The sequence below is a fragment of the Hydra vulgaris genome, chromosome 05 (genome assembly GCF_038396675.1).
Source record: "Hydra vulgaris chromosome 05, alternate assembly HydraT2T_AEP".
NCBI lineage: Eukaryota > Metazoa > Cnidaria > Hydrozoa > Anthoathecata > Hydridae > Hydra > Hydra vulgaris.
Window position 1 is genome coordinate 27354598 of NC_088924.1, and position 25359 is coordinate 27379956.

Here is a 25359-nt window from a genome sequence, read left to right on the forward strand (position 1 = left end):
TTTCGATTTAATTTAATTAGTTTATTTAGTTAAGTGACTCTTAAATTACTCAAGTATTACATTGCAGAACCCGAAACTGAAATAAAAGATATTAAAATATTATTATGGCAATAGATGGTTAAATATACATATATATTAAATATATAAATATACCTTAGAGAATTTGTTTTTTCATAAGTAGTTAACTTTATAATTAGCTTATAAAATAATGTTAATACACTCTTTATTCAATTACATGTTGTAAGGCTTTTTTATGCATTATATTGAACAAAAAATGAGGTTTTTACGGTTCTTTGTCCTAAGACTCTTTAATTTTTTACTGCAGTTGTACGGTGAGTGATAACGTTAGTAACAAGATGATTTATTTTCATAATGGTTTTTAATAAATTGTTTTGGTAAATTGATTTATTAATTTATTTATGAATTATTAATATTAAAAACACTGTTTAAACTTACGAAATTTTTATAAAATGAAAAGTTATCTTAGCGTTAACGATTGGCTTTAATTGACTTTTAAACAAATAAAAGACAGTTTTAAACGTTGCTTTTTGTTATTTAAGAGAGTAATTAAACTTTAAATGTTATGACGTGTCGATAGCTACATAGCATCGTAGTTAACTACAAAATAAAAAATTTATATAATTTATTTCGATAGCTATATATATATATATATATTTACATAGCTATACAGCAATATATTTAACTTTGTAGCTATTAACATGGTTAACCATGTTAATCACTTATCATCATCTTATGGTTATATAATGGTTAACCATGATAATCATTTATCACCATCAATCACTTATCCATTACACATATTTTCTGAAGAGATTCCAAAAGCTACCAATGAAAATTTTTTAAACCAATTTTTGAGACCAAGATTGCAAAAAACGTAATCACAATAAAAGTTTTCCAAAAAAAAAGTTCTAAAAAAGATTTGGTAAGTGTAAATAGAAGTCTAAAATGTTAAACAAACCTTTTTTTTTTTTTTTTTTAGAAAATTGTTATTGCATTGAAAAATAAAATTTGAATAAACTATAATATTTACTTAAAAAAATTTTATAGTTTCGCAAATTTTCTATTTTTAAAAGAATTTGCGATTACATTTTCGCAATCTTGGTCTCGAAAATTGATCTAAAAAATTTTTTTAGCCTCTGGAATTTCTTTAGAAAAATGTGTAATGGATAAGTGATTAATGACTTCACATCAAATTTAAATCTTATGATGTGCCTTACTCATAGAATATCGTGTTTACAGTTTTTTTGCGTGTGCTCTTAATTTAAACATTCAAACATCATTATACAATAAGGTATTTGAGATTAAAAAAATAATTTAAAGTAAAACATACGAGTGTTTAATTTTATAAAAAAACGCAACAAGATCTTAAAGATGTTGAAGACACTTCAAGACTATCAGATCTTGTCATTGAGAGTTGCTCGTAAAAGATTTCAAAAAAAACATTTACATGAAAAAAAAAAAAACTCTAAAAATATAAACAAAGTTTAATATTAGAAATTAATTTCAGGAATATTAGTACATTAAGATTATTTGATTAGAACAAAACATTTGATTGATGTTTTTTATAAAATCTTAAATTGTAATGAAATTTTCTTTGTTTGGGCGTTTTTGATGGTTGAGGTGCCTCGGTGATTGGATTGCTTGTAGGAAAAAAAATAGTTGACTTGCAAAAACTTAATTTCTGTGAATATTGAGTACGTTTTCTAAATAAATATCATTTCTCATACCATTTTTACAATCTTTAGTAGAATCACCAAATCTTTATTGCTTAATATAAGATAGAGTTTAGCGAAATTAGAACACCAAGAACAACAAGAACAAATATTATTTTAACCAAAGACTGTCTAACGATGAAAATATTTTTGATTTGATTAATACAGACAGATCTATTGGACTTTTAATCATAATTTGACTTAATTGATTTCACTGTTATTAGAAATAAATTTGGTTTTGCCACATTATTTTGTTCCAATAACGACTACCAGTTTCTTAGTTTTCATTGGAGCACAATAATTCCTTGAATAGAATAGCCGCCTCTTTAAAAAAAACCAAAATACCCTGTAAAACCAACAAAAATCAATTTAAAATTATTTTTATCTTTACAGTGACCATTGATTCAAAAATTATATTAGGATTATAATTTCCTAGGCAAAATACAATTCTACAAATATTTTACACAATAACTTCAACTATTATGAAGTTTGGTTTTACTAATTAAAAATCACTAAATAGAATATTATTTTTGTGGTTTATGATTGTAACTATTTATTTTTATATTGCACCTGAACTATTTCTTTAACCATTTGATTTTATTACTAATTAAGTAAAGAAAAACTTAAAATAGACTAAAACTGGACTACTTTGGACTTCTATGTATATAAGTTTTTTAATACAAAATCCTGATTTTATGAATTGGCCCGCATTAATGGCAGGAAATAAAACGGAAACGTTTAGTTTTAAAAAAACTAAGAGAATTTATTCCTCTCTCTATCTATCTATCTATATATATATATTCATACATAAAAAAAACATAAAGTTACTCGACTCAAATGTGGCAAATACCAACTAGCCCTCAAAAAACAAACAATAACTTGAAAATCTTATATTTTTTTGAAGGAGGGTAGGTGGAGATATGGGGAAAAATAAAAATGAAAACGTTCCCTTACCTCTCTCCCTGTAGAATTGCCGCTGTGTATTTGTGTTGTTTATTTCGCCTTTTACTATAAATACAATTTTCATATACATACATATACTATAAAATAATTAGCTTGAGCATAAAGAAGACATAATATCTTTTCACTGAGCAACATTTTTATAATTTTTTTGAATAGATATAGAGAGGCGGGGCCGTCCCGAGGGTGGGCGTAGGGGTGTGTCTATCCCCTCGAAGAAATTAATCAGCCAGCAAATTAATCACTACAGTCAGCAATATTGGTTCAGTAGTTGGCAGTTAGTAATGTTAGCTAACAAGGACCTTTTTTTTCTTTTTTTTTTTTTTTTTACAGATCTTAGTCGGCAAAAAAAAATTTTTTTAGACCTTACAGGACAAAAAACAGATACGTCACCCCCTCTCCTTTTATGATTTCTTTGGGACGGCCCTGTAGAGAAATTATCTTTTTATTTGCTATATCTGAGAATGAATAAATGTTACAGTATGTTAAGTAACTATATATATAATATACATATATATATATATATATATATATATATATATATATATATATATATATATATATATATATATATATATATATATATATATATATATATATGTATATATATGTATATAAATTAGTAAAAACATTCATCTAATTTTTTTCTTCTTTGACAGCTTATTTCTCCGTGAGTAGGTTCATCTGGAACCTCTCCTTTTATGATTTCTTTGGGACGGCCCTGTAGAGAAATTATCTTTTTATTTGCTATATCTGAGAATGAATAAATGTTACAGTATGTTAAGTAACTATATATATAATATACATATATATATATATATATATATATATATATATATATATATATATATATATATATATATATATATATATATATATATATATATATATATATATATATATATGTATATATATGTATATAAATTAGTAAAAACATTCATCTAATTTTTTCTTCTTTGACAGCTTATTTCTCCGTGAGTAGGTTCATCTGGAACCTACTGATGGAGAAACACTGTGTAGAAGAAAGAAAAAATTAGATAAGTGTTTTTTACTAATTTATTATTGCTCCGTTCTTTAAGAACATTGAGCACTCTCTTTGTAGAATACACTAACATAGTTTATATATATATATATATATATATATATATATATATATATATATATATATATATATATATATATATATATATATATATATATATATATATATATAATGTATGTATATCTTTATTCTTTCAAATATGTTTTGGTTTTAATTTTAATTTTAAAAATTTATATGCAAATATTTAAAATTATACATTGTTAAATAACAAAAATAATTATATCAGTAATAAATAATAATAATGAAAAAATAAAACATTGGTTTGACTTTTTTTTAAATGTCCAACTTGTAACATATTTATTTAAATGCAACACAGGGACAGATCCAGCTTTTTTTGGTCTTCAAACATTTATATGCTTATACTTATTTCAAATATAAAAATAAAAAAATGATTCGCAAAAAGTTGCGATGATTGGAGCCTTGTAACAAAAAGCCCCCAAAATTTTGCCCCCTTATTATGATCTTATAAAGTTTGAACCCCCGCGATTTGAGGGGTTTACATTTGAAAAATACAACTCTGAAATTCGCAGCCACCCTCCCCATTGGGGGTGTGGGGAAACCTAGCTACGGCTCTGCGTGGGTTCATTAACACTGTCTATAAGATATTTATTAAAAGCATTTAAATCTGTTAAGATTCAAATTGTCTTTAAATTGAAGCATTTTCCATTAAAATTAAAACATTTAAAGGAAAAACGTAACAATTATTACAGCTAAAATTATCACATTTTGATATATTTATAATTTATATTAAATTTTACGTAAGTCAATTTTATTATAGTCTTATTTTTTTTGCAGTATAAATGAATATCACAAGAAGTGAGCAAAGATAAAAACTGATGAACTTTACAAAATGCAAAAGTAACGAGCATTCAATGTAACAAATCTTACGCGTGGTTATCACTCATTGTTACTGTTTACTCTAAATTGCTTGAAAGCGTAAACGCAAATAAATATCTCAGATTGGACTTAATTGTAGGAAAAACACCAGCCAATGTTAGCAGCGCATTAAGCCAAATTTTTCTTCAGCTCAATGCTTAATTTAAAGATTCAAAAAACTAGACTTTAAGAGAATAATACATTTTACTACTTAGGTACAGAAACATATGTCAACAATATACTTGTAAAATTCTTAGATGGAATCCTAAGCAACCTGAACCATCTTACATAAAAAGATCAAAAACAAATTAAAAATAACAAAAAGAAAAAATATCAACTCCTGCATTAGATTCATGTTTTTAACAATATTAGATTTCAATAATAGTATTTAAATAAATTTAAAATGAACGCGATATAACATAAAATTTATAAGATCAAAATATTTTTAAAGTTGTTATTAAATTGAACAAAAAACCAATTTTAAAGTTCTCATTATTAATGTTCGGCAATCGAAAACCAAGTTAAAGCTTGGCTACCAATAGCTGTTGAAATGTCGTACGGTAGTTACACTATTTATAATGAACAGTAGTTACACTATTTGTTTTATAAAGAAAACATCTTCTAACGTGAGTTGTACAACTTAACGTTGTACAACTCACGTTAGAAAAAATTTATGTTGTAAAACATAAATTTTTTATGTAAAAACAAATCGATTTCTGCAGTAATTGTTGCACAGCAATAGATTTCAACGATTGGAAACTAAGCTTAAGACTAGGTTTGACAGACATCCGGCTTTTAAGTAGAATACAGCACCAAACCTGTAAAAGTAAATTTTTTTACTGTATAAATATATTAATATTTTATTAACCATTCTCTGTCAAATATATTTACAAGGTAAAAATACAAATTTAGAAAAAAAAGAGAGATAAAAAAAGTATCATTAAGAATGTTTTCTTCAAGTGTGTTTTTAAAAATTGTTCGCTGTTGTTTTACATTCCAACATTTAACAGCCTGTACCAAAATATGAAGAGTAGCTTCAGGAATTTCATTTTCTTTGTCTCTAATTTTTACTATTTTTTTAACACTGTTCTCCATGGTAAAAACCGGACACCTGGCTACCTTACTTTAGACTGAATTTTGTCAATTTTTGCCGAAGGTTTTTCTTTTGTTGGCTTTTCTACTAGGTCCGTACAAAATATAAACATTCGAATTCGTAAAACACGTGTTATTGTAATTTTAGAAAATTAAAATAAATTTTTTCAAGTAAACTTCTAACATATAATTTATTAGAAAAAGAATACATGTTCTGAAGGAAAAACAGGTGCAAAGAGTAAGAAATAAAAGTGTGCTCTTAAATAAGTAATCAAACGTTTTTCTTGTTTTGTTTATGTCACTTTTTGTACATCAATGCGCATTGCAAAAAGTGAAAAAAACCAAACAAGAAAAATGTTTGTTTAAAATATAAGAAAAATTTTAAAAGATAGAGGAAAATTCCAAAGCCTTTTGATAGAACTTAAAAAAAAGATAGAATTTTCTTATATCTTTTTTTTAAGTTCTACCTGCTGATAAATTTTGAAAAAAAAGTACTGTGTGTCTGATCAGGCACACAGTACACTATCAAGACATCATTGGACGGAAAACTGGTTTTGAGTGTGTTTTGGAGTGGTTTTACTTTGAGTCATAAACTTTATAATAAAGCGTAAAATAATTTTTTTTACATCAAAACTGTTAAATTGCTTTTATTAATTTCTGTCTGCTCCCAATTTAAATTAGTTAGCCATGTTGTGCTGAATTTATGGAGAAAAAAAAATTAAAAAAAGAATTTGTTATCTTTTTAATTTATTTCTTGGAAACATCCTATTTGTATTTTATATAGGTTTTTGAAAAGACATAGTTTGAATTTTTGCAGATATTGATTTGTTGATATATTATTTCGTTTTATGTTAGTTTTTAATCATACTTAAAAGTTATATAAAGATTATTAGAAACATTATTACTTCTTGTCATAAATAAATAAAATATATTAATTACAGTAAAAAATGTTTACATAACAGGTTTGCAGATATTACCCAGATATTCTGCTTAGTATACTAAGTAGTATATTGTGGTATACAACAAGAAAATTTATTGACAAATGTCATAAATAAAAGTGTCTTTTTAGAGTAGAACAAAACCTTTGATGGTTTATGTTATATGCAGGATAAAGATTGCACTGTTTAGAAATTGCAGCATTTCTATGTAGTTAAAAACCAGTCTTGGTCATATTCCTCCTAAGGATCCCATTGATTTGATCAAAGACAATGAAAATTTTTAGAGAAACATAACCATAGCTGCATTTTAACCATATGAAAATAACAGTTTGATCTGTATCCTGCATACAACAATAATCATCAAAGTATTGAGCTACCTTGAAAAATTTTTTTTTTATAGGATAACTCAAAGAATATTAGCAAATGGTTTTACAATTTATATTATAGGAATACTATTGTCTCTTACTTGACATACGTACCTTTATAGTCATGCAAAAGTATTCTCCGGAGCTGTCATCTATACTTTCAAAACTATTTAACAAGTGCTTATCAGAGTCTTGTTTTTCAGCCTGCTGGAATGCGACATCTGTTGTCCCTATTTTCAAATATTCTGGAGAGTGATCTAACTCATCTAACTACCATCCCATTAGTCTTCTTACTACCATAAGCAAGGTTTTTGAGTCTTTAATTAACAAAAATTTGATCTCTCATCCTGAAACTTATAATTTATTTTTTGATCATCAATATGGATTTCAACCTTCTCAATCCTCTGCTGATTTTTTAATGATAATATCTCATAGGTTTTATTGTGCATTAGATAGATGTGGAGAGGCTCTCAACATTTCTAATACCTTTGATAAAGTTTGGTATGCTGGTATTTTCCATATGCTCTCTACTTATGTTGTATCAGGTAACATATTTAAGATTATTGAATCTTTCTTCACCAATTTTAGTATAAAAGTTGCTCTCAAGGGATAGCACTCTTCTTTATATCCCGTAACTTCAAGGGTTACTTAAGGTTCTATCCTTGGCCCTATACTTTTTTTAAATGACATGAGTGATCTCCTAGAAATTCTCACATCTAAGGTGGCATTGTTTGCTGATGATGCTACCATTTATTCTTGTCGGGATAAGTAGCCAACACTCTCTGATTGCTTGGAGGTGGCATTTGAACTTGAAAAGGATCTCACTTTTGCTACAGCATGGGGCTCCTAGTGGCTGGTGAACTTTAACTCAGATAAAACTCAATTTTTTTTAGATTATTATTATTGCAATAATCTAGATCTTCCTGAACAATAATGTACATGATGAGTCATCTACTCTTCATCTTTTAGGATTAACTCCGGCTTCCAACCTTTCTTGGAAACCATATATATTATATGGTTATTATATATATATATATATATATATATATATATATATATATATATATATATATATATATATATATATATATATATAATATATATATATATATATATATATATATATATATATATATATATATATATATATAACCATATATAGAACCCATTGCAAAATTAGCATCTGCTAAGATTGCATCTCTTTGTCGTGCTTGCCACTTTCTTACTCAGGATTTTATTCTTTATCTCTATAAATCCCAAATCCATCCTTGTATTGAATACTGTTGTCATATTTAGGGCGGATCTTCCAATGATGCCCTTTCTTTTTTAGACAAGGTGCAAAAATGCATTGTAAACATAGTTGAACCTGCTCTTGCAGCCAACCTTCAACCATTTTCACATCATCAAAATGTTGCTTCTCTTTCTCTTTTCTATAAATACTATAATGGGCTCTAAAGAGCTAGCATCTCTTGTGCCATCTACTAAAATTCATTCTTGTGTTACTTGTCATTCAATTAAGTCTTATTCTTTTACTGTGCTGTTCCTAAGTGCTCCAAAAATTCTTATTTGTCTAGTTTTTTTTCTTCAAAAATCAGACCTTTGGCATTTTTTTTATTATTCTGTTTTCCTGATTCACATAATTTGCAATCTTTTAAGTTGTCTGTAAATCGTTATCCTGCTTTATAAATTTCAACTTTTCTCTTCCAATACCCCCAACTCTAATAGTGGTTGTTTGAAGCCCTATTAGAAGTGAAGATATTGAAAAAAAATTGTAGATATTAAAGTATTTCATCGAAAAACTAAATTGATTTAACTGTTGTTTCTTGTTGTTATTAGTACATAAATGAAACGTAATAAAATTAGATTTTATAAAATAGTTAGAAAAAATTGAATTTTTAAAAGTAAGTAGGCAGCAAAAATTACAATATATACAAAAAAGTTTTTTTTACTTTATTGAAACTATCAGTCAAAAGATAAACATATTTACAAAATTATTACTATTAATTAATTATATTATTAATTAAAATGTAATATTTACTCATATTTGTATTACATTAATCATTTACATTATTATTGATTTTCACAATATGTGTAATATTTTAGTAGTTAAAAAGTTAAAAATTATTTAAATTTATTATTACTAATATTTAGATTTGAACAATTTTTTAAGAACTTGGTTTTGCAACACCAACTATAAACATTAATTTACAAATATGAGCATTAATTTATTGTTATAACTTTATATCAAAAACTGGCAAAAAATTTGTTGCATTTTTATCTACATACTTTGAAAAGTAGATTCACATAACCAAAAGATTGGAGGATATTGGAGGAAAGTTTATCTGATGCCTAAAAGTAATTAGATGCAGCATACTATATGCCAAAAACTATTTAATACTAGTGCATACAAAATAAGGATTATACTTTCATTAAACTGTTTTAAAGAGTATGTTACTACAAATCATATAGCTTAAAATGATGCTCAGTAAAATTAGTGTACAATATTAATAGCAAAACAACTAAAAATGAAAAAAAGTGTTAAGAATTGTTTTTATGATAAATAATGAACGTAGAGACCAGACAATAAAAACTAAAATTGTCCATTTCATTTTGAAAAAATGAAATTTCATGTTTTAAGAAATCATATATCAATTTATTGATAAAAATGACATTCAAACCTTATAAGTTATTATTCAGTTTATGCGTATTTAAATTAAAACCTGTAAATATTATTTACTTATATTTGTGCTATATCTTTGTCTTTTTCACAAATGTCTTGGCATTTTAATCTGCTAAAATTCTTTTTGTAACATTGTCAATCAAATTAGTTAAAAGCATCACTTTTTTTTTCTCTTGTGCATAGACTGCATTAAATTTCATGTGCAACTTATAAAGCTGATCATGAACAAACCATGAACAGTTTTGAAAAACTGTCATGGTTTGTTCATGATCAGTTTTGCAAAACAGTTTAAAGATTTTTTAGTATAAATTTTTATCAGTTTTAACATTTTATTTTTTGCTTAACTGATATCTGCAAATTTAATGCACCATTTTTGTGAAATTTTCTTTTTTTTCCATTTATATTTTAGAGTACAAATAACTAAAATACATAAAAATAAAGCAAACAGAATGTTTTTAGTCTGCCAAAGTTTGTTTAAATTTTACAAATTTGTATTTTATAAATGTTAGTTTTTATTAACAACTATTAATAGTCAGTCTTTCTATTTAAGAGTTTTATTATCATTAGTTTCAGTAAAAAAAATTCAATGAAATGTTTTTTTACTATATTAGTATTAGGTTTGTTATGAATTTAATTAGATATTAAGAAAGTCTTTTAATGGATAAAATTATGATAGACGTTCACAAGCAATGTTCCATACATTAAGAAATTATGTTTGTTGATACCTGTTTAATTATTTTATTCAGTTATTATTATTTTTATTATTGTTATTGTTATAATTATGATTGCTATTGTTGTTATTATGTATTGTTAGTATTATTATGGTACTTATTGTTACTAGATTTAGTATTGTTATTATTGTTGTTATTATTATATATAAATATTACATATAAATGACTTTATTTTTTGTTCCTTTGGTTGTTGTGTTGTGTTTGTCTGTTATATTATTACTAGTAGTACTAGTACCTTTTTTTTTAAATTATATAATTACGCTTTTTTAAATTTATATTATTGAATTATTATTTTGTTTCTTACAAGGCTCTGCTTTGAATTAGTCTATTTAAATTGTCCCTTCACAAAAATATTTTTGTTATATTTATTCTATATTTTAAACAGTATTTATTTTTTGTGAAAAATATATTGGTTGATTGATTGATTACATCATTAAGTTTTTTGATTGTATGCAACTATCAAAAAGTTCAGTTTTTTTGAAAAAGAAACTACAAGGAATAAAATAATCATTGCAATTAAATTATGTTTAATTGCAATTTCATATAATTATCAAATATATGAAATATAATAATTTGATAGTTATATGAAATAAAATTATAATAAAATTTTGATTTGATTGTATCTGCTTTTTTCAACAATAATAAGGATCTTTGACTGTAAATACATTATAATTAAAAAAAAAATTATTTTCTTTTTTGCATAGATAGTTGCTGAGTAATGAGACTTAATTTCATATTGTTTGAGAGTATGAAATTTAAGTTACATTTGTTCAATTTTGTTTCTCCTTGATAAAATTTGAATTATTCCCCAATTATTCTTAACTTGGGGAAATTGAGAAAAAATAAACTTTTCATAATATTCAAAATATAAAAGGTTTTTTTATAAGATTTTAAATCTGTCTTTGATTTTTGATTAATTCAGCGCAAAATACTTTTAGGTATATATACAGCAGTTGTTTGGTATTCTAGTTTTGAAACAAATGCAAGTGATTTATGGAATATAACACCCAATAATCAGCCATTTCAAAGAGTATTGTATTCAAACTTAAATGGTATACCAGCTCAAGGTAAGTTTATTGATTTTCTTTTATAAACAATGATGATATCAAGTCAAAATGGCGCTGTTGCAAAAAAAAAAAAGAATAACTTTGAAATGTAATTATAAAGCTTTGAAAACTGTAGTCGAAGTGGATTAAATTTTAATATCCTTAAATTTTAACAGATGTAAATTCATACTTATATGTAACTTTAGTTTTATAGCTTTTCAGGTTAAACTGGAAAGTATAATAATAAAAATAAAACATTAACGAAAGTTTTTGTGAAGATTTTTAAAATGTTGATTTTGCTTTTGTATGATAAAAATTGAAAATTTTTGTCAGGCAAAAGCAAAATTACCATTATTTCTTTTGACATATGAATTTATAACTAAAATCCATATGAGTTATTTAAGGCTAAAAAGTTCCTTTAGTTAACTAATCACAGGTATATCTTTGTCTAATGGAAGTATAATCTAATGTGTCTAAATGGGTATAAATCTTAATGGGTATAAATCTTTTACAACTTTTTTAAACAATTAAACACTTTCAGGAATGAGATTTTGTTGTGCAACATAAAATAACTAAAATAAAAATAAAACTAAAACATCATCAACTTATTTAAAAATATGTTTAATATTTAATATATTTTTTTTTAAATCTGCTAAAAAAAACTCTGACTTTAGAAACGTTTGGTTTTTAAAAATGAAATTTTAAATGAGCATAAGATATTTTTACTTTTTTTCTTTTACTTTTTTTTGTATTTTTTCTTAAATTCCCTCTTAACAATGTTGCAAACAGCCTTCAAAAACAACTGATTTAAGTTAACTGAAAGCAAAGAAGAGAGGTATAGAACAAGGAGTTGGGAGAAGAAAAAAACTGTGCATTGCATAAGTCAAGAAATAATAAAAAGGGGAGAAAATTCTGAAATATTGATGTTAGACCTGTTTCTCAGGGATTACAGAAAAAGTATAGTTGTTAGATTAGAAAGTAAGGATAGATTAGAAGAAAGTTCTTTGCTAATAATTCTGCATTAACTTTGGAAAGAGTAAGATCAGATCTATAAATAAGAGATGGAATGTTTGACGTCTATATAAAATTGTTTTTTAAACAAATTTTTCTTTTTTTTTGTTATTCACCTCCTCAAGGCCAAGAAGGCCACAACAGATGAGGAGGCTACTTAATAGTGGTTATAACCCTCTCTCAACTCTATAACTCCGAAACACGAACCTTAAGGAACAAGGCCGCTGCGCGGAGAAACAAGTTGAAATAATGCATATACGAAAAAAATTACATTAATCTCACATTAAAGGTAGCATTGTTCGCTGATGATACTACCATTTGTTCTTGTCTTGATAAGAAGCCAAAACACTCTGGATGCTTAGTGGAAGCATTTGAACTTGAAAAGGATCTTACTTCTACTATAGCATGGGGCTCTCAGTGGCTGGTGAACTTTAACTCAGATAAAATTCAATTGTTTTCAATTGTTTTGGCAATAATCTAAACCTTCTTATATTTATGAATGATAATGTACTAGATAAGTCATCTACCCTTCATCTTCTAGGATTAACTCTTACTTCTGATCTTTCTTGGAAACCATATATCAGATCAATTGTAAAATTAACATCTGCTAAGGTTGCATCTCTTTATCATGCTTGCCACTTTCTTACTTAGGATTCTTTTTTTTATCTTTATCAATCTCAAACCCATCCTTGTCTGGAATACTGTTGCCATGGGGAGGATCTTCCAATGATGTTCTTTCTTTTCTAGACAAGGTGCAAAAATGCATTGTAAACATAGTTGGACCTGCTCTTGCAGCCAACCTCCAACCCATATCACATTGTCGTAATGATGCTTCTCTTACTCTTTTCTATAAATACTCTATGAAGCACTGTTCTAAAGAGCTAGCCTCTCTTGTAACATCTACTAAAATTTATTCTTGTGTTACTTTTCAATAAATCAAGTCTTATCCTTTTATTGTGGCTGTTCCTAAGTGCTCCAAAAATTTTTATTGGTCTAGTTTTTTTCCTTGAACATCAGTTCTTTGGAGTTTGCTTCCTTCATCTTGTGTTCCTAATTCATGTAATTTGCAATCTTTTAAGTCATCTGTCAATGGTTATCTTTCTCTAAACTTCATCTTTATTCTTCCAGTAAATTACAACTCTAATAGTGGTTCTAACTCTAATAGTAAAAAAAAAAAAAGCTTTCATTCAGCTATAAAAAATTAAGTTTCAAAGATTGTAAAAATGCAAATTAATATGGGTTAACTCAAAAATGAAACTACAGTAAGTCATTTAAAAAAAGTATAAGTATGTTTTTTTGAAAAAAATCAAATTAAGATTATTTAGCTGGACTTATGTACATTCAATATTGATAATCTGTTCTTTTCTGGTAATCCTTTAGGACAAATTACATTCAATTTTCTTTTTGTTAAGTTTGCCAACTGCTGTACTACTTCTAGAGTGATTTTTTTCCTTAAGAACATAATTGATAGTTTCACTGTCCAGGCAAGCAATGACATATTTGGCATTATAAGTTGAAGCTAAGTCACGCCAAAAAAAGTAGTTTTTATCAGGATATTGTTCACATATGAATGGAATCAAAATATTTTCAATGCAATCTTTTCTGTATGTATTTTTGTTAACAGAATTGCCAGGTTGTCACCATTACCAGATTGGTTGATTACTCGTCTAGTCATACCTTTGGGACTATTCGCAAGCTATACCAATACTTGGCTTTTGAACTTACCTTTTCTTTTGTACTTGAGGTCTGGAGATGCATTCTTCACTGTCACTGGAGTAATACCCATCATTCCCAACAACTGTGGAATTTGACAAAGTAAAATAAGATTTGTCATCCAAAATAAAAGTTTTGTTAAAAAACTTTACTTTGGATGACGAAAAATATTGGAAACTTTTATGTTCTTTGCTGCTCAGATCGTTTTGCTATTGATGACAATATTTGATGTTTGTCTTTGTTTTTAACAATTTATGAGTGTGTGATCGAAATTTTGAATTTGGGCTCTTTTTCTAATGGTTGCTTTCGAATTACTATCAAAATAAGCAGCTAATCAAGTTTTACTTTTTATAATTTTTGTGCCATTTCGTTTCAAAATTTTTTTGTTTTCTGCACTTTCTTTCACTTTCGTATCTTTCAATTATACATTATACAGTTGTTTTCGAAACATTTTTTGCTTTAAAATGATTATAAGTAAATAATTTTCCTAGTGTAATGTTTTTTTTGTAGAACTTGCACACACGTTTTCATGCATCTATTTTTTTTGATCTCATTTTTGTAACTAAAGAAAAATTATTTTTGATTAATAATTTTTTTTGTAATTATATATTATTCTTTAACATTTGCGCATAAGCCATTGTAATTTGTGCAATTCAATTTTTGAGGGATCATCATTAAACTGCAAAAGCTGGCATTAGTTAAAAAATTTTATTTCTGTTAAATCCCCCACTTTGAATTAATTTTTTTGGGAGGGATAAAAAGTGTGGCAGAAGGGTATCGCCATCTAAATTATTCCTAGAATAGCTTCTGCTTTACTGCAACTTTTTTTCCATACGTTTTTGGTCTCGTTTTTCTTCCTAAATCCTTTTTCTGCATTTTTGATCTCTATAATAGATAAAAATGAACTTTTTTGGTGGGAGAACCATTTTTTCTCTGTAATAAAGAAAAATGGTTCTTCCGTCTAAACATTTCAAATTCTTGTTGTTTTTATAGATAAAAGTCCTCTAAAAAGATCTTCTGGATTATTATTTGTTTTCACTGCTAAACTGTGATTTATGCTGCTCAATAACTAAAAGAGCTTATACAAGTTTAGTTATTATAGGAAAAGTTAGCAGTGCCACAAACAAGTTTAAAAACCAGTTTATCATATGCTTTATAATGTTTATATTTTAGATGGACTGTGGGCAATGTCAGCTGACAAAACAAATAACCAGCTGTTGCTACCACAAATGACATACTATGGTGGAAATATTGACTTTTCTTTTTATGCTTATTCAAATCAATCTTCAAGTTATTTAGGTATAAAATGCTTTTCAAATATACTTTTTATAATATATTATATATATATATATACATATATATATATATATATATATATATATATATATATATATATATATATATATATATATATATATATATATATATATATATATATATATATATATATATATATATATATTATGCTACATAAATAATTAGATATTAAAGCTGCACTTTGCAACACTTAAAATTATAGATAAAAGTAATTAAACTTAAGAAGATAAAACTTCTAATTTATTTAGATTTAATAGATATTATATATAGTTCCAATTATGAAACTACATTCTTTTCACTACTTAATAAAGAACATACCATCAAAAGAATTATATTTAAAATTTGGGCAGTCAGAAAGTTAGAAATTTGGGCATTAGAAAGTATTGCCATAAATATTAACATAAAAGATCACAAAGAAAATTTTTTCAAAAACCCTCAATTGACCCTGCTGGAAAAAACTTTACTAGAAACTTTACAAGACAAGAAACTTTACAAAACTAGAAAACTTTACAAGACAAGAAAGTTAGAAATCTAAATCTTTAACTTACAAAACTTTATATAAACAAGAAAGTTAGAAATCTTTGCACAACAATGATATAATATAATTGTCGTTTTAAAATAGTTTTATGATATCAATAACAAAAAAGTGTATTTTTATTCAATGTGATATTGTTGATTTTTTTTTGTTGATTTTTGTTATTCTATTTCTAAACAGTTTCTTTATGGTTCCTTAATTCACACTAGAAAATTCATTAAAGTTTCAGATAAGTTGATTGAATTTATTCACCAGTCCTGAAAATATTTATTTTTTTGCAAGGAGTTATATATGGGTTTAAAAAATCAGGAAATTCCAATTTTGGCATTTTAAAGACTAGTTTTTAATCACATGATGGTTTGTTTAGATATATTAGAAAACCCTTTAGTAAAAATCTAAAAATATATAACTTATGCGGACATCACGGACAAACAGGGCCAAAATCAAACAAAATCAAGGTTTTTTAGATTTCTGCAAAATTTATAACATGTGTATAATAGAATGCATATTTCAAAGCAGAAGGTGGAGAACCTAATTATTATTAATGATATTATAATTAGAATATTAGTTGGTTTTATTAGTTGTTGTCACAACCCATTTTATAAGTTGTTGTCATAAATACATTTTGTCACATGTCTATTAAGGAGAATGCTCAGAATATTTATCACAAAATTATTTTATTATTTTTCGAGTAATAGAAACATCCTATTTATCTCATAGTAGTTACATCTTCTGGTTGATTCCATATTTCCATAAGAAATCATCCAAAAAAAAATATTTTCAACACCCTTACGTCTCAGAAATTGTTCATTTTTACCTCACTTGCAGTCCATATTAAAAAAATAATAACTGCACAAATTTTAGTTATAAATACATATGGATTTATAACTAAAGATATCGTCAGTTGAAGCATTTTAGTGATTATCTGAAGCTGAGCATTTTAGTGATTATCTGAAGCAACTTCAAAGCAACTTTGACATATAGTATCTTCATATTGGCTTTGGGAAATTTTCTAAAATTTGGTACCCAATTAGATTTATACTTAAGGAATCCAAAAATAGCAATTTCAAGACTCGATTGTCTCAGGAAATGCCTAGTTTATCCAATTTTGTTCAAAATTATTGACTTGTAAATTCATGATTTTTGGAGGTAAAATAAAGACTGTTGCCCAATATCCTGAGTAAAAAGTTTAATTGTATATCATTATTTTATGTTAGGTCTACTGAAAAAAATTAGATTCATCAATTGTCTCTTTAATACTTGATCAAAATTTGTGTTTAAAAATTGTGTCTTTTTATAAAAATTCAAGTTTTGTAACAAAAGCAATTGAAATATTTTTTTAATTATTTGAATAAAACTTCAAATAATGTTATTTATTGACTAGTTTAGGACATTTATAGTCATGGGCCAAGGGAGGGCTAGGGGGCTTTGACCAACTCTGCCTTCTTCTCCATCTCCCTAGAATTTTTTTTTTTTTCATATACATAAAATGAACTAATAATAAGTAATTATTAAAATTCAATTTAAAAACATAATTTTTTTTTAGTTTAAGTTTGAGAAACAATTTATTTTCATTTTTTCAAATCGATAAATACTTACCTCATATTTCAAAATAAGCACTCAAAACTGAGATCTTTTCATGATTTTAAAAATCATACATTTAAAACCAAAGATATTGAAATGTTTTTTAAAACATTTTAACTATCAATATCTTTATGGTATTATTTAGTAGTTTAAGACTAATATAGTCATTGACATAATAAGGTGGACAGTCGGATTTATTTAAACCCCCCTCCTTCTCAGCTTTCCATCTAAGGATTTAAAAAGAAGAAAAAAAGAAAGACAAATTCTTAATGCAAAATAGGTAAATAAAATTACAACAAAATTATTTTAAATGTATTTAATTTTTTTTTTTTGTAACAAACTGCTTATATTCTCTAAATCTAAATCAGATATGTTGTATGTACGACCTGATATTTTTGTGGGTGTAGAAATTAGGCATATAACTTCAGAATTGACCACATTGGCCAAAAGAAGTTTTTACCTGGTCCATGTGGATGGATGAATCTGACTTTTATATCAAGCTCACTTACATCTTCAGCAATTCCTACCCACCAAAATCTGTCATAAAATAATGCAATATAATCAATTTTTTTCATGTTTAATGAAATCTCTTTATTATGTTTGCTTTTTGGAATGATACCAAATATTTCAATACATGTAACATACTTGTTTTTAAAACAATACTTGTTTTTAAAAACTTTAGTGTTAAAGCAATTGGAATAAAATGATGCCAGGAACTGTTCTACCACCTAAATATCTTTTTTCTAATTGCGCTCTTGTGTGGTCGATTTCATCTTTAGAAAATAACTTAAACTAAATTCTATTTATCTTGGCTTTACAAAAGGAGTACATTAAATTGACATCTAAAATCTGCCCAGTAGTTTTTTGTTTTTGGCTTTCTTGACATACTACTCTTTTAACAGTCCCACCAATACCATCACATGGAGATTTACCATGACTGGTAGCAAAAAATACCCATTCAGCATTTAAATTAAAGACTTTACTGTGATGACAAAGATTGATAAAGTTTTTAAAACTTTCAAATTGTGCTGCACAACCATCGGAAAAATATTTTACGTTTCATTCTGATTCATGCATCAAAAATATTTCACATTTCATTCTGATTCATGCATCAGGTAGATTTTCTTTGACATATCTAGTTATATCTTTTTTTTTTTTTTTTTTTTTTTGTAATTCACCTCCCCAAGGCCGAGAAGGCCACTACAGATGAGGAGGCTACTTGTGGTTATAACCCTCTCAACTCTATAACTCCGAAACACGAACATGGCCGCTGCGCAGAGAAACAAGTTGAGCGCAGTACCAGAGACGTGGTGGGAATCGAACTCAGAACCTCTCGCTTATGAAGCAAGCGCTCTACCACTACACCACTACTGCATGTACATATCTTTCCTGAGGGTTGTAAATAAGTCCTGTGTCATGATCAACATCTTCTGAAAGGTAACAAAAAGATTTATGTTTGAGAACTTTTTTCTCTATAAAATAAAGTACAATTGTAAAAAGTGAATATTGACTTTAGCTCCAGTGATAACTTTGAACCTCATCCTGTACAACTTATTGATAATTTTCAGCAAAATCTCCTAAAATTAAGCATTTCTTTTGGTTAATATTTTCTTTACAATTTGTCAAGTATCTACTTGGTACTTTTGTAATATATGAGTAAGTGGTAAGGTTGTCAATGCTGTCACATAACAAATCATTAAATTCATCTAGTGGCAATGATTGTAATAGTAGTGTTATATGATGGGTACTCCACAATTGCTTGATTGCTACATCTTCTTCGAGGTCATGGTCCATTAACTCCTGCACTAAAAAACTTTTTAATGCTTCAATACCAGGGCATTGGTTACATTGATTACATACATTCTGCAATATTTTTACTTTAAATTTGCTTGCCCTATTATTTCTTTTTGTTTTTCACAAGGAAGATCTTTGAATTGAGCAAAACCTTGTTTTCTATAAAATCCAGTTTTGTGACAATGAATGTTAAGACTTTTTCCAATGTCACATTTATCCTTATTAAAAATGTTTATTATTTATAATATTACCTGCCAAAAAATTCATTTTATGCACAAAAAAAAAAATCTATGGAGATGTGGGGAAGCGGGTGGGGTAAGGCTAAGTTTGTCAGAGGCCCACTGGCCCTTCCTTGGCCCATGGCCATAAATGTCCTAAACTAATCGATAAATAACACTATTTGATGTTTTATTCAAATGTTTTAAAAAACATTTCAATTGCTTTTGTTACAAAATTTGAATTTTTATAAAAAGACACGATTTTTAAATGCAAATTTTGATCAGGTATTAAAGAGACAATTGATGAATCTAATTTTTTTGAGTAGATCTAACATAAAATAAAGATATGCAAAACTTTTTACTCAGGATTTTGGGCGACAGTCTTTATTTTACCTCCAAAAATCATGAATTTACAAGTCAATAATTTTGAACAAAATTGGATAAACTAGGCATTTCCTAAGACAGTCAAGTCTTGAGCGTGCTATTTTTGGGTTCCTCAAGTAAAAATCTAATCGAGTACCAAATTTTAGGAAATTTCCCCAAGCCATTATGAAAATGCTATATGTCAAAGTTGCTTTGAAGTTGCTTCAGATAAACACTAAAATGTTCAGCATTATTTCAACTGACGATATCACTGAAACTCATGTGTATTTTTAACTAAAATTTTTGCAGTAATTATTTTTTTAATATGGACTGCAAGTGAGGTAAAAAAGAACAAATTCTGAGACATTGTCAAATGTCTTCCTCATACAATTGCAGAATTATCTATTATTGATGCCAGGTTTCTAGTTATTCTTGTTGAAGAGTGGCCTGAAAGCCAATTATATCAAGATTACATTTCAGTTGGTCAAAAACCTGGCTTTTATGACTGCGCCGAATATAGTTTTGCCCATATACAGAATTTCAATGCCTAGGGATACCAGGGATATACTACAAACTGTGTCATTAGTGTCACCAAATGTAAAATTTTGTAGATGATTACTTGACAATGACATTGTAATAGTTAGAAGTTAATGTTTAACATTTCTAATATAATTTTTTTTTTTTTGTGTGTGTTTTGTTTGTAAAGAAATTATCAATATACTTATCTAGTTTGACTTTTGAATATGTGATTAATAAAATCTTTTGCAATTTCTTTAATTTAAATTTTTCTTAAAAACAATAGTAAAAGTAGTAGGTAAAAAATTTTTTAAATTTTTAATTTTATTTTTTTCTTCTATTTATAATAACAGTGTCATGTAGTTATGTGTAGTTCTTAAAATGCCATCTCGTGAATTGGAGCCTTCAACCTTTTGTGAGGCCTCTATTACATGCTTCCTGCATCATTTTAGTGCTTTTTGTGACATTACGTGTGAATTTTTCAAAGTTCCACTCAACTGCTCTTTCATCTGGTTAGACTTTTATCCGAAATCATTGCATATTAGTGTTTGATTCAATCATTATGGTCTACTACTTTTAACAAATTATTCAGCAGGAATCTTGACAATGTTATCACTTCAGCATTTGTAATAAAATTACTTTTTTAGATTTTGTATTCCTCTGTTGGATTTTCAATGCTCCAATACAATTATAAAACATGAAAAATAAATTTTCATAAAGAAATAAATATTCAGACTGTCTGATTTATTAGCAGAATGTATATCCAACAAGAATTGCTGAACTTTGCTTTACATATAAAGTTGCGAACAGTTATCCATGTTTGCTCTTGGTCACAAAAGTCACAAAAAATTTAATGTGGATTTACAAAATTGACCATTGAATTTGATAAAAAAGATTTAATGGTTCTATTGACCAAAGAAAGCAATTCAATACTGGAAGAATTAGCAAAAGAAGAAGGTTTGAGAAACTTGTAGCGGAAAAAATTTGGATTTAGACTTTGAGACTCCTACAACAAAGAAAAAAAATTGGATGACTCAACCAGGTTTCTCAATCGAAATGATTTTTGAATAAGGTTAGAGGTTTGAAACTTTTTCTTTACTTATACACAAAGCTGATCAAACAGTACAGAATGTGGTGGTAAAGATTTCTAAAACAGTAGAAATGTTGGCAATTATTGTATCCTCTCCTGAGTCTAGCCCACTTGGCTTACTTCTAGGAGTACTTGCATTACCTCCTCCAAAAGATGAAATCAAGCCCTGGCAATCTAAAGTCTTGTGGAATACTATGTCTTAACAGACCAGATAATAGCTTGTTGTGCTGATAAAACTGCTTTTAATACTGGAAAATATAATGGTGAAATCAGAAATATGGCAGTTTATTCTCTACTTAGTTGAGTTATTTTGCTTCTGTGCAGGTATTATATTTACTATTCACATTACAGTCAGTGTTTTTATTTAAATTTTAAAGTGACTAATGAAAGAAAATGAGAATACAATATTTTAAACACCATATCATGGAAATGGCATGTTCACCATGTCGTGATAGAACTACAGGGAAAAACCAATAGATCCAGTCAACCCTTATACAAAAAACATCAAGATCTTAGACCTAAGGTTGTAAATACACTAGACAACAAAAAATCAATTGGAACAGGCTTAATTTTGCTCCCAGAACACACTTTTACAATCTTACAACTAAAACAAGAAAACTCTGCAAAAACACTCTTGAAACAAAAACTTTTGACAAAAGTGATTACAACTGTTTTTGTCAACTGGTTACATTTTACCTTAAAGCAGTCATGCCAAACTTCAGATTTCTACAACCTGGTATATGCCAAGAAGCAAAATTTTAAGGCTGGCTTATTTGCAATGTAAATGATCAGGAATTACAACAAGCACCTCAGTCATTGAGATTCAGATGTTACAGGATGTAACAGAATATATAGACACCCTACACTGTTTGTTCTTCCTGAAGAAGAAAAGACAGTGAAAGCCCTGAAAAGCCCACTTGCAGCTCAAGCTCCAGCTAATGATTTTAGAGCATTCAAGATATCAAAATTTTTTTTTTTCAAAGTTATCTGATTTTGTTTCTCAGAGCTCTTCTCTCTTTTTTCTCCATCTTGGCATAGCCATACATAACTTTCTCTCATAGAAAAACGAAGCCCTTTCAAACTTGGTGGAAAAATTTAATAACAGTTCTTTTAAAACATTTGTGTCCAGTGTGCAACTATCAGTTGTTAATGACAGGGCTGTAAGATACAACAAATTGATGCAGGATTTCATAATCAGAACACATTCAGAGGACCAGTTCTAAAACAATGTAGGTAGCTTTAGATAACCGGTGAAGGGTGTCCAAACATATCACCACACAAGACTTGAAATAAATTTAGATAAAAAAATATTTTTTTACCATACTTTTTTCTTTTGAATAAAAGTTTAGTAATTTTTACACTCAACAGTTAAAGGATTATATTTCATATTAAATCAAATATAAAGAGAATGTTAAATTCCTGAAATTTTATCAAAATTACAGTAAGTATAGAAACCTTTCTGTCATAATTAGTACATTTAATAACATACTTCAAATTAACTCAATTGTTTTACAAAAGTATTGAGTGATAATCAATTGTTTTAAATAACTATCAAGAGTTTTAATCCCATAACTTAATTTTTTTTTTAAACACTGTCTTCAGCTAAACAAAGACTTAAAGACCAGATTTTTTTATGTTGGTCTACTGAGACCCAATAAAGAGACCCTATATATATATATATATATATATATATATATATATATATATATATATATATATATATATATATATATATATATATATATATATATATATATATATATATATATATATATATATATATATATATATATATAATATATATTATATATATATATATATATATATATATATATATGTATATATGTATATATACATATATATTTTTATGTTGGTCTACTGAGACCCAATAAAGAGACCCTATATATATATATATGTATATATATATATATATATATACATATATAGATATATACATATATATAAATATATATATATATATATATTATATATTATATATATATATATATATATAATATATATTATATATATATATATATATGTATATATATATATATATATATATATATATATATATATATATATATATATATATAATATATATGTTACTGTTACCCGCAGTACCAGGAATTAGCTAAATGCTAATGTTTATAATATAATTTAATATAATATAATATAATATAATATTACGTATATATACTTATATATATATTAGGGTATTACGTATATATATATATATAACATAAATTAAAATAAAATTTTCTTTGTTACAGCTGTTCAATTTTTGAACTTGAATTTAAGCCTTGTTCAAAATAGAAATACATCAATAATAGATAGTGTTTGGACTCAGTATTATGTTACTTTAAACAGCAATCAATACCAAGGTTCTTCAGCATTTTTGGCAAGTTGTTTCTGCTTAATTTTTTTCATAAATTAGTTTTTTTCATAAAGATTCAAAGGTAGCTATTACTATTATTTTTATTTCTTCTACTATATATTATCTATTATCTATTATTATTCTACTGTATAACATAAATGTTCAAATATACTGGCCATGTTAGCACACATGGTTAATATGCCTCATTTTCTCTGGAACAATATTTTCTAATTTTATATTTAGAATGTAAACAATATTTTTCTTCATTGTTCAACAATATTTTCTTACATTAAAATTTATCTCAACTAAAATCCTTACAATGATGCTACACTATCAAATATGTAAAAAAATTAAAGAAGTGTTATCAATTTTTTCTATGATTCCTAGCATGCTAAAGTGCTTTGTTGACTAAAACGTTATATTTAAATAACCATCTGCATTGGTTTTAACACAATGTGTAAATGTGCTTTTTTTTTGTTGCCCCAACCTTTTTTTCTTTATGATTTGCTAACTGCTACACTAGTAGATGTATGATATAGTAGATGCACAATGATAAATTGGGTAAATTTAATGTAATTATATTATTTAATTTTTATTTATTATTATTTTGTTTTTCAATGTTCTAGATTTATTTTCGTTTAAAATTTTTTATAATTTAAGAGAACTAAGAGAAAATTTTTGTGATCAAATATATAATAAATAAATTTTGTGAATAGTTGAAAAAAAAACTACAAGGCTCTATGTTAAATACTTATTTATTATTCCTATTTAGGTATCCTTGATGTACAGCGGAGAGAGCTCAATGTATATTGATTCCATTGCTATAGCAATTGATGGTATTAACATTTTTTTATAAAATTGACAATTTTTCCAAAATTATTAAAGTTTTTTGAGCTGTTAATTTTTGTCTTATCTTAAAATAAAGGAAAAATTATATCTTGTCCGACGATAACCTCTTCAAATCATTGTGGATTTGATACAGCTGGTTTTGGAAGCTCAGGATGGTCTTTTACTAGTAAGCCTGTTTAATAAAATCTATTTGAAAAGACTAAATAAAGTTTTATTTTAATTTTACATATTTACATTATTTATAATTAAACACAGTCAAGTGTACATATATATTTTTGCTTTGGTTGGGGAAGGCATTAATTATGGTAAATAACATGTTTGTAACTATCAAACTTTTAATTAGTTTAGTTGCTTAACTTTGACATCTTAAATGTTTTTGTTCATTCAAAAATGTTTTACAGACCTACAAGTTAAGCCTTTGGTTTTTCGGGTGTTCGAAAAATAATTTTTTTTATAGTATAAGCAGATATTA

At 26.4% G+C, this 25359-nt stretch overlaps 1 protein-coding gene across 1 annotated transcript in view; it reads left to right on the top strand.

Moving 5' to 3' along the window:
• Positions 1–202: 202 nt before the first annotated feature.
• LOC136080743 (nidogen-1-like) overlaps positions 203–25359 on the top strand; it is a 95645-nt gene continuing 70488 nt past the window's right edge. The window contains exons 1-6 of the mRNA XM_065797787.1: positions 203–332; positions 11413–11541; positions 15418–15543; positions 23935–24062; positions 24811–24874; positions 24964–25053. Coding sequence (XP_065653859.1) covers positions 254–332; positions 11413–11541; positions 15418–15543; positions 23935–24062; positions 24811–24874; positions 24964–25053 — 616 coding nt within the window. The 5' untranslated portion in view covers positions 203–253. The remainder of the gene's footprint in view (positions 333–11412; positions 11542–15417; positions 15544–23934; positions 24063–24810; positions 24875–24963; positions 25054–25359) is intronic.